At 35.3% G+C, this 12,047-nt stretch overlaps 1 protein-coding gene across 1 annotated transcript; it reads right to left on the bottom strand.

Moving 5' to 3' along the window:
- Positions 1-1,244: 1,244 nt before the first annotated feature.
- Positions 1,245-3,753, bottom strand: LOC107490850 (uncharacterized). Its single transcript, XM_016111667.3, has 2 exons — positions 2,433-3,753; positions 1,245-2,207 (listed from the first exon to the last, which is right to left on the bottom strand). Exons 1-2 carry the CDS (start codon positions 3,110-3,112, stop codon positions 1,481-1,483), a joined length of 1,407 nt encoding a protein of 468 aa, XP_015967153.1. The 5' UTR covers positions 3,113-3,753; the 3' UTR covers positions 1,245-1,480.
- Positions 3,754-12,047: the final 8,294 nt, after the last annotated feature.

Raw genomic sequence — 12,047 nt, 5'->3', positions numbered from 1 at the left:
AAAAAAAAAAAAAAAACATTCCCTGGTATTTTTTCTATGTTCAGACCTTATTTGTCAGTTTTTTAATTTGAAAATATACTTGGATTTATAATCATTTTTTTGTTATAATAGAATTTAAATAATTTAGACATATGCAGATATACTTATTTAAATAGTTATCGTTTAATTAATTAGTGGTCAGATATTTGATTTTCGCTCCAAGCATAATAAATTTTAAATTTTCAATCCAACTCTCACATTTATTCAATTTTTAGAAATTAATCAATATATATTAGTTTATTTCTTAATTGATAATATAAAGTGTAATTTCTCATCTTATATATTTTAAGTAGTACAAAAAAATATGTAAAAAAATATTGTATAACAAAAAATCACACTTTATAATATTAAGAACAAAAACTTACCAGAATTATTTCGATTTATAGATATATTTTTTTTCTTTAATATATATTATCCTTTAAATTTTACAGTTAAATGTATTCATAAATTTTATAGTATTTTTAAAATAAAAATAATAAATTATTTACATATCGATCTAAAAAAGCATATATCTTAATTCTTATATATTGATATATTATGAGAAGTTTCTTAACGACTTAACTTATATGCGCATCCTCAATTTTTTAAAAAACTACTTTGTTGAGATGGATTTTGAAACCAAAGAAATTGCTTCTTGCCATTCAATTTCTCCAAATTAAACATAAAATTATTAAAGAAAAATAATATTACAACAATAGAAGGCTAGTAGAAACAACAACTTGTTGATTGTGGAATTTTGTTTAATCTAAATAGAATTTTCTACTTTTAAAGATGATGTAAATTAAATTTGTTAAATTATTAATTACTCAGTAAAATTATAAAAAAAATAATTTAATTATTTTATTTTTTATAATTTTATCAAATTTTTAATTTTTATATTTTTTCTTTTTAATTGAATCGTTACACTGTTTTTAATTTTACAATTAAGTTCTTTTCACGTAAAAAATATTAAAATTAACAGAATATTTATCTAAAAACATATATGGTCAAAAATCTAATTTAATTTTTAATTATGAATATCTTCAATCACCAAAAAAAAATTACGAATATTTTTAATTTATAAAAAAATATTCAATTAATTTTAATATTTTGTATATTAAAAAAATTAATTAATGTAAAGACTTAATTTAAAAAAATTAATTAAAAATTTAATAAAACTAAACAGACTAATAAAATAATTAAAAGAAACAAAATCACAGGGTTGATTTTCTTCCCATAGCGCTAAAAATAAGCACCAGCAGGATGTACCATTATATTAAGTCAAAACAATACAAATAACATCATAGATTATGCATTCATGCTAATTAAGTTGCGTGTGTGAATATATATATTACAAATTGCATCATGAAGTTTAAATATGATAAAACAAATTAACCAACTAAAAAACCATGGTTTCTAACTAGCAAGTAAATTATACAAATTTCATCATAAAATTTATAACCTAAACAATTTTTTTAGCACTACATCTATAGCGTGGAACAACGAAAATTGGTGGTGGCATGCCTTTTGCCGAGAAGCTTGGAACAAAGTGTTTACCAAAATCTTTATTCTCTGGATTGAACACTCCAGTGTCACACGAACCAAATGCAAGATTATGAAAGTAATCACCTACATAATCATCCGTATAATATATTGAATTTGGAATAAGAGTAGGACACCTTGAACTTGGCACCGAAACAGAATTGTTGTCTCCTAGGAACAAGATTTCACCATTCAGTGTTTCCATACTCTTCTGTCCCCTTGATGACGGAAAATTTAGTTTAAACACTGTAAAATTCACACTCAACTGAGGGTTATCATATTTAGGTAACTCCTCCTCTAGAAACTTGCTTAGATCAGGTTCAACATACTCTTCTACTTTTTGGTTTTCAAGTTCATCCATAATCTTGTTTATCTCCTCCCTTAGTTGGTCATGTTCTTCTTGGGTTCTAGCTTCATATTCTGCTCGAGCTCTTTTCATCTCCTCTTCTATCTCGTCATCCTTGCGAATTCTCTCTTCCATGGTAAGGTAGTCTCTTCGAACATGTAGCAACTCTCCAATGGAAGTTTCCACAAGATAAGCATTGCCAGAATAGTTGCACCACAAAAATTCTGAAAGTCTTTCATTTATGGTCTTGAACCGGAGATAACAAGGAGAGGAATTATTACCACCGAGTCTTTGCTTATACCTGTTAGAGAAGAAGAGTAAAAGAGAGCATTGGAGAAAATTATTTCTTGTGTATTGAAATTGTATTTAACATCAAGATATAAAATATTTATAAAAATATTATCTGACTATATAAGAAATGCTAAGTTACTAACAAATAACTATATCATAAATACTTGTGAAAAAGTTAATATCTACTAAGTTGTAAATCCTTAAACATCTATATTCTAATAGTCTTTAATAATACCTTTTGCGATAAATTCTGACGATCCAGCTGTGAAAATCCACGGCGTATGCCATACCCTTGTAAAAGATAACATCCGCAAAGGATTGTATTTTTTTGGTGGGTTTTGGATGGCTCCAGAAATTGTTACCCGATTTGTAATGTGCCAATGTTTGAGTGCCTCCATAGATTGCAATCACTTCAAAATCATTGGGGAAATCATTCGGGTCTTTGGAAAGAACGGCTTTGTTGACACCATACTCGTCCATGTGCATCACTCCGTTATGATCATCGCACCGAATTGGCGGCAGTTTGATCATGGATTTTTCCGATTCGCTTGCAAACGGGTTTATGAGAACCAGTTGTATTTGCGCCGATTTGTTATCTACGAAGAACAACCATCCATGAGAAGATCCACAGCATCTTTTGGAAGGAAGGTTGAGTTGAATTTGATTGCAGATAGTATCTTTGGCTATGTTGTACAAACCACGAATTTCTTGATGGCCTTCCATAGGAACCACCAGCAGAGGAAGTTGATGATTTGCGCGAAAAAGATGGTGTTTGTTCTTGTAAAATCTATGGGAGAAAGAGAGCCAAGGTTTGCACACTGCCCCGAATCGGACATAGTCATAGATATCATCAAGCCTATCTGTGATCCTATTCAATATGTCATCACCAAGAAGTGTCCATTGAGATGAAGCCATAATCACAATAGAGAGGGAAGGAGAGAAGAGAAAAAGAGAATCACAACAGAGACAGAAGAGAAAAAGACTCTGGTTTACTGGTTTTATTTCCACTTAAAGCCTCGGAGGATCAATCATATGTTTATATGTAGTTGAAAAGATTTTGAGGTCATATTATTATGTAAGTTTGATTTCAAAAAGATACATTTTTTTTTTAAGTTTCGAATTGCTTTTAAGGATAGTAACGTAATCTTTTATGGGATCAACTTTTGAACAAAATAGATCTTCTCTAAAATTTTGTAGATGCGGATTACATTTATTTTTTCAAAGTTAATATAGAAAACTAGAAAATAAATTAAGTTCAAAATTTCATGAAAAAAGTGATATTACAATTTAAAAATATATTGTAAAATATTATATCTTAACTGAAATATGAATTAAAGATATCTTTGATTGAAAATCATGTTTATGAAGTAAAAAATTTATTTTAATTTTAAATTATGATTATTATATATTAAGATGATAATGATAGTAATGGTGTTTTGAGGGTGATGCCAATAGTTTTATTTAGTTAAAAAATTTAACCTAATTTAGTTTATGATAAAATGTATGAGCTAACTAACATGTAGAATCCTTATCCTTTCCTTAGTTGATATATTAAAATCCGGAAAAGTCTAGGGGGCAGCAGGTTTGTTGAATTTTGGCCAGCATTTAACCAGCAGAGAAAGGTGAGCCATTGGATGAAATCTCACACCAATCTCACACCATCAAATCATCATTGATGGCTAATTGATGGCTAACAATTACAAAAATTGCTGGCCCCCTAGCATTGCTCTTAAAATCCGGCTGTGTAGCTTCAAGTGTCACAATATCCTCCAGGTGTCACAATATCTTTCTTGACGAAAGATAGAAGTCTCCAACTCTTGCCATGTGCTGATCATGGATGAAAATTCAAAGCATAAACAAGTGTGTTTGATATTTGGCCAATCTGTTCTGAAAATCTATTCTGGTACATGCATTCCTAAGTTATTAGTAAATATGTGTGATTTAAACTAAAAACAGCACAGCGCATATCCCTTGATATTTATTTATTTTTTTACTTAGACCAAGCAAGCATGATTAAAATAGAACAAGGTTCTTTTTTTTCTATTATTTATTTGTTTATCTTTCAAAAACTACGAATGGCAAGAAATCACCTATCTTTAAAGATTATGTCAGAAATTGTAATAAGGATAACATACTAAAAATTTAACTACAATATTCAAAGTAAGAAAAACTAAATCAATCTGAATATATAATATGTAATCTATTCTTTTGGTGTCTGAAAATAAAAGGAAAGAAAAAAAAAACAAAAAAAAAGTAAAGAATAAGCACTATCTAAATAACAGTAAGTACATCACAATACAATAGAGGAATGTAATATGTAATATAACGTTATTGAATTTGTTAAAGTAAGAACTATTAGATTGAAAACATAAATTTAAAAGCACATGCAAACAAAATGTTTTAATATTGTACATCGACAATCTAGCATTCCAACATACATAACAATTCCATCCATCAACAATAACATAAGCCTCAATAAAAACATAAATTTAATGACATAGAATATAATATAGTCATTGATAACATTGTTGAACTTTTAAATTGGAATAAAATTTCCTGCTTTTAACTTATGTGGGCACTGAAAGTATGAAATTAAATTAAACAAGGGACAAAAACAAATATAAATTAATAATTGCTTGAAGGAACAAATTTCAGTACTGTACGAAGAACTACTATCAGAGCTTACAGGGACAAAAAAAAAACAAAGTATGTAGAAGCAGCAGAAAATGATACCACGAAGGGGAGGGCTGGAGAAGAGGACGGCGAAACAACAGAGCTCGGAGAAGAGGATGGCGGGACGGCGGCGACGCGGGCCAGACAAAGGCGGCGATGCTCTCGACAGTGGAGACTGTTACGTCCTCAGCCGTGACCGATCTCTCGCCGTCTGGATCTGGGTTTTCTCCAAGCAAAGGAGTTTTTTTTTTTTGGACAAAGACCTAGGCCGTCAGACCAGCCCAGGCCAAAACAAAGAACCGCTGCCCTCAAACCGACCCGGTACCCACTTAACCTACCCGTCTGTTGCACTAGAGAAACGGCTAAATTTTACATGTTCAGGAACATCTTCTTCTTCGCAGCACCGGCGTGGGAATCAGAATTCTGAGCGGTGGTTGCGCCTAGTGGATGGCTCGCTGTCAGAAACTAAATTTTATGGAGCCTCCAGTGTAACCCATGTAGTTACTCCTGTCTCCGTCGATGTCCACCATTGCCCAGAAGGTCCGATTCACAAAGTCCAAGAGTCCCTGGCTGTTTTACCGCAGCCAATTCCTCTAGTATCTTCTTCTACCGCCTCGTCCTTTCCTTGTATCCTATGTTTTAATCTCAACCCCACCTGTTGATATATGGTTAAAATTCAAACATGGACATTTGCCCATGAGACCGCATCGTCGTGGGATGCATGCGGGTTCTCTGCCTCAGATCATAATGATCTGGATTTAACTCATGTTTTGCTGCCTCAAGACCGGTACGAGCTGTTACCCTTTAGCCTCTATTTTCCTTTTTTCCTCGTCTTTTTATTTTATTTTTTTAATAATCTTTGGCATTCTTATTTCATGTTCGAATCTCACTCCTGAGGATGCGTAGTATTTCTGCAGGTGGTTGCAAGCTCCAAGTCGAATTTAACGTTTCTGATTTCGCAGCTTTTGCCATTGCATGATCAAGCCGATTTCCATTCCTAGGAGTCCAAGTCATTCCTTTTTCAGGTAGTTCTTTCATTAAAATTTGAATATCTTGGATGATAGCCGATGCTTCTCCTATAGTTGTCTTGGATTTGATTGTTTGAATGAGCTTTAAATTATCCGATTCTATTAGCGTTTTACCCATATTCAAATTGTTCACTGTGATTAAAGCTTGTCTTATTGCTTGGGCCTCAGCCACAGTGCTTGATTTAGCTTGAATCTTCCCTGAAAATCCTAATACCATCTTTCCTTTGCTATTTCTGATCACCACAGCTATTGCACCTGTCTCATTCTCCTTTCGAAAAGCAGCATCTACATTTGCTTTCAGCCAATTTTCAAGAGGAGGTCTCCATGTCCCCGGGTAAGTTCTGCTTCTATTGGCTTCTCTTTTTTGTGTCTGTTGTTTTTCTGCTAGTCTTTCATAAACTGTCTCTAGTGTTCTTGCTCTGCTGATTGTCCAACTTGGATTCACTTCCTGTTGTTGAAATAGTCAAGTCTGTTATTTCTGATTTTTCATATCTCCCACAAGAGAAATCCCAGCTTACTTATCCTCTTCTCCTGGTCTTCTCCGCCTCCTTGTTTTATCTTTCTTATACACTTTACCATCCAACTTCCAATCGAGTTCACTGTCTCCGGTGTTGGGGTCTATTGGCATTCCGTCCGGAACCATGTTGCTCTCGCCCAATCACATAGTAGTAAGGCATGTTCGACCGTCTCCATCTCCAAGCAAGGGAGTTTAGTTAAGAATTAAGATGCAGAATAAGGGTGGGCCAGGTCTCGGATGGGTTGGGTTTCGATGCGGGTTCTGATTGTTTTCGTTCCAGGCCAATTTTTTTGGCACCACGTCCCAAAAAACAGAAAGAGAGTTTCAGAACTTATCACTACTGAGTTTAGAAGAAAAGAATTAAAATATCCTTCTATTACCGTGACGGATTAGTCCTTGACCTGTCAGGTTGAAAATACCGTGGAAAACAAAAAAAAATCCTTCTATCAAAGGTTCAATATTTGAGGACATGGCTGATATTTTTTTTATTAGGACTCTTTTAATTGATACTTAAACGAAATTAAAAAAGTCACCAAAAAAATTAAAAAACAAGTAAGACAATTGTTGGTTTTGGGTGGGGGTAGGTCCTACACCATATTTCACATCGAGTTTGCTGAAGTATATTTGGGTCTTATGCTTGGTCTTTGTTCAGCAGTGAATGGGTGAGGTTGGTGATGAGCTGTGTGAAGAGTGCCAGTTATAGATTTAAAATAAATGGAAAACTATCATCAAAGATTTTCCCTCAAAGAGGTCTCAGGTAGGGAGATCCTCTATCTCCCTACTTATTTATATTGGCAGCCGAAAGCTTCACTGTTCTCATGGAAAAAGCGAGGAGGGATAAGCTCATTTCTGGAATTAGGTTAGCTCCATCAGCACCGGTTATCACTCATTTGTTATTCGCTGATGATTGTATAATTTTTGCAGGTGCGCAGGAAGAAGAGATTTATCAACTCATTCAAATCTTAAATAAATACACCAAGGCATCAGGTCAACGAATCAACACTGAGAAGTCTGGGCTAATTTTTGGCAGTCAAGTATCCATTCAAAGGAGGGTCAATATAGAGGAGATCACCGGAATGGCATCGTGGGAGGATCCTGGAAGATATTTAGGATTACCAGCGACATGGGGCAGATCCAAAAATAAGGCTTTGGAGTGGTTAAAGGAGAAGATACTAGATAAGATGCAAGGATGGAAAGAGAAACTATTAAATCAAGCCGGAAAGGAGGTTTTAATAAAGGCAGTAATTCAAGCGATACCAACTTATGCTATGAACGTCATCAAATTCCCAAAATCATTTTGCAAAAGCATAGAAGCAACAACTGCGAAGTTCTGGTGGACAAACAATGGAAAGGAAAGGAGTATTCATTGGAAAAGCTGGAAAAACTTGACAAAGGGTAAATTAAATGGCGGCCTGGGGTTTAAGGATGTAGAATGCCAAAACGTTGCACACTTGGCAAAACAAGCATGGAGATTACTAAAGGAAGAGGATGCTATCTGGGCTAGGACTCTCAAAGCTATTTATTACCCAAATTGCAGCCTGTGGGAGGCTGGAGAAGGAAGGAACGCGTCATGGATATGGAAGAGCTTGTTGGAAGGGAGAGACTTCCTTAGAAGGAGAGGTAGATGGAGCGTAGGGAGTGGTACGGAGATAGACATTTGGAAAGACAATTGGGTGGTAGGAATAGACAATCTGGGGAGACATGGTGAAGGGCAAACAAAAAGAGTAAGCGAGTTGATAAAAGAGGGCGAGGGATGGGATATGAACAAAGTTAAGGAGGTATTTCCGGGGAATATAGCTGAATTGGTTAACAGAACTCCCATCAGTCTAATTAACAAGAAGGATCATTTTGTATGGCCACACAGTTTGGATGGACAATATTTAGTAAAATCTGGATACCACTTTGCGAAGGAAGAGAAAGATACAAAGGAGGAGATAAAATTCAACAAGGCCTCAACAAGTAAGAACTTTAGGGAGGTTTGGGAAACTATTTGGACATTACCAATACCACAAAAGGTCAAAATGTTCTTGTGGAAAGCAGTACACAGTATCTTGCCAGTGAACTTCAATTTGTATCAGCGAAGATGCGCAATTAAACCATCGTGCAGCATTTGCCATGGTGAAAACGAAACAGTCGAACATGCATTACTATTGTGTCCGTGGACTAGAGTGGTTTGGTTCGGCTCAAGCCTTCAATTAGCGCCTACGGCCAATAATGTCTCATCTTTCGATAATTGGATGATGGATACAGTTGGGAAGATAAAGAGTGGGACAGCGAAGGAACAAGACAGAATTTTATGTCAATTGGGATGTCTTTGTTGGTGTATTTGGAAGGCAAGGAATCAGCAAATTTTCCAGCAAACAAAAATTAATCCAAAACAGGTAATCATCAATGCAGAGCAACTAGCAACAGAATACCACAATACAACCAAGGGGCGCAGCATAGACAACATATCGAGAGCAGAAAGGTATGGAGAGAGGGGGAGAATTACCTGGAGACCCCTGCCACAAAACAGGTTGAAGGTAAACACTGATGCAGCATACCACAGGATGACCGGCGCCGCAGCTTCAGCAGTAGTCGTCAGAAACTGGCAGGGTAAGATCATCACTGGAACAACATCAAGGTTCACCACAACATCAGCAATAGCAGCAGAGGCTCAAGCATATAGAGAGGCACTCATTCTAATCAAGAATTTACAAATTCTAAATTGCATAATAGAAACTGATTGCTTACCTTTGGTTCAAGCCATCAAGGCTAGAACGCCCATAGCAGAAGCGGATGCTATAATCAGAGACATTCTCCAAATGCTGGACGAGGCTCCAGACGTGGGAGCTGCCTGGACTCCAAGGGAAGGTAATAGAGTAGCTCACCAACTGGCAGCGATGGCAGCAGGGAATGATCTAAGGAGGCAGTGGATATTCAATCCTCCTGATCAAGTCAGAAGCACAATCAGAACAGAAGCCGGATTCGCAATTCTTCAGCATAAATATCAAATGCAAAATCAAAGTAAAGGGGTCTCAGGTCATACCAATCAACAAGGACAACAACGAAATGAAGGATTACCTGAGAGGGAGGAAGGGTTTCCTGAAAGAGCGGATACGGAGGTACAGGACATGCAGCTTGCTGAAGGGGGAGTGCAATTGCGATCCACCGAGGGACATCAGCCCACCTCACACACAAGTAAGAATCAGCTTGATCTTCGAAGAGATAATCAAAGAGGGAATGATGACGGACCCACACATCTGCAAGCAAATCTGAGGCGGAGGATAATCGGAGCTGAGAACATGGAATATACTGCAGGAGCTTCTTCGAGGATCCAGCACCATAGGCGGAAACAATGGGGGCCAAGGAGAAATGCGATAGCAGATATCCCAAGGCGATATCAAAGACGAATTCAGGCAGATTTAGGGTGACGATAAAATTGAAGATGGAATGCTTCAAGTTTCAGATCCATGCATCCAGTATGTAATCCGCGATGAAGCTTCAGGCGATATTGGCTATCTCTAACAAAGAGCTTTGTGAAGAAGATGACCTCTGTTCTCTGGGTCGGGTAGCAGATGGGGGTTCGGGCACTAAGGAGTCGGGTCTTGAGGGAAGCGTGGTTTTTGTTCTGGTTGTCGGGTAGGGTCAGTCCTCTGGCCCATTGTCATGACCAAAAAAAAAAGTTATTACTTATGACTTTTGTAATTAGTTTGTCCCTTCTTTTATTCGGTTTACTTGTTTTACGGGGTTGTCAAAAGCGCAAATACTTGAGATGTATATTTAAGATGTAGAATCAAAGTTGTATTAAATTTTTAAATTAAGATTTAGTATTTAAAAAAAATATTATTATATTTTGAATTTTAACTGTTGTTACATTATTTATTTTGATTTTTAAATTTTCACAAATTTAAATAAATTAACATTTTATTTTAATTTTAAATTTTTAAATATGATTTTTGTTTCGAGAATTATCTAAAACTGGATTATTTTCGGACTTGTACGTGAGGCCCAAATTCTCAATGGAGCGGATTTTGACTTAGTCTATGTCCAGTAATCGTCGTCTGAGTTATTTGTGAGAAGGTGGGGTGGTACCTACAAAATACTCCAATGCTTAAGTCAGCAAGGATTTTAGCAGGTTTTTAGTGTATTGGAACTTTTTATGTATTTGAGTGTATCGGGGTATTTATAGGAGACGAGCCAATAATAACGTTGAAGTAATTCCACTTTTGTGGTGGATAACCACCTCCTTTATGTTGGAATTGTTGAGATCTCTCCTCTAAAAGGGGACGAGAGATTCATAGAAGTAGTTACCTACGTGGGTAAGCATGAGCTGTCGAGTCCAACCTTTGTAGGAAGTCGGGTAAAGAGTACCTTTATAGTTGGGTATTTCAACTTTATTGGATTAGGCTCTATGTCTTAGGATAGGGTATGAATAAGTTTAAAATTTTTATTTTTTAAATCTATTTAAATAGATCTAAATTAAAACTAACGAATTTTAAATTTTAACATTTATTTTTAGAGTTGTATCTATTATTTTTAATTACATAGTATTTAATTTGAAATTATAATTTAGTATATCTTAAATAATACAAATAGTGATTTTGTATTTTTTGTGAAGATAGAGATGGGTGACTTGTCATGATAGGTTAAATTTTTTTTTTTATATTTCCCAACCCAACAAATCAAGAATCAATCTTTTATTTAAGGGTTTGTCGTTATTCAATGGGTTGCTGCATGTATAAGATGAGATTTGAACTCCCAATATTTACGAATTAATGAGCTAACGACTAGAACAACCCAACTTGATTTTAAATTTTTTTTTTAAGAAGAAGAATAAGAAAAAAAATTCAAATAAAAATCATTCATCAATATTGAACTCTCTCATATTATTGGCTGATGTTGACTACATAGTATAGTTTATTTTAAAGACTAAATACCTATTTTGATCTCTGAGATTCACACGATTATTTAATTTGGTTCTCGAAATTTAAAATTATCTATACTAGTCCTACAGATTCAAGTTCGGGCACCAATATGGTTCCTAGACTCTTTTTGGCGATGACTAGGCAAACATAGTGCTAATATAGCACCTTTCTTATTACGCTGGATGATGAGTAAACGACGTCGTTTATCCTTGGCGCCCAAACAAGTCAGAAATGAAGAATAGTGGAGGATAGAGAAAAAGAATAATACTTTATTTTGGGTCTCCATCGTTTCTTCTCCCTTCATATACAAAGCGACGACATTTCTGACTTATTTCGATACCAAAGATAAACGACGTTATTTACTCATCATCCAGCGTGGCAAGGAAGGTGCCATCTCAGCATTCCGTTTGTCTAGTCATTGCTGGAAGGAGTCGAGAGACCACATTGGTACCGAGACTTGAATTTGGAAGAGCAGTATAAGTAATTTTAAATTTCAAAGACTAAAATGGATAATGACGTGAATTTCAGGACCAAAATAGAGATTTAATCTTATTTTAAAAATTATTTTGTTTAAATTAAATTCAAATTCAGATTAATGACACACACAAATTTCTTCTTTATAACAATATCATGGCCCTGAAGTTGGGTTATGACCAGCCCGAAATAGTCCGGGACTGACCCGAGGAACCCCCCGGGGGGACCAACTGAAGCGGGTCTTGGTAGAG

The sequence above is a fragment of the Arachis duranensis genome, chromosome 5 (assembly GCF_000817695.3).
Source record: "Arachis duranensis cultivar V14167 chromosome 5, aradu.V14167.gnm2.J7QH, whole genome shotgun sequence".
Lineage (NCBI taxonomy): Eukaryota > Viridiplantae > Streptophyta > Magnoliopsida > Fabales > Fabaceae > Arachis > Arachis duranensis.
This window is presented reverse-complemented; position numbering and strand designations above follow the sequence as displayed.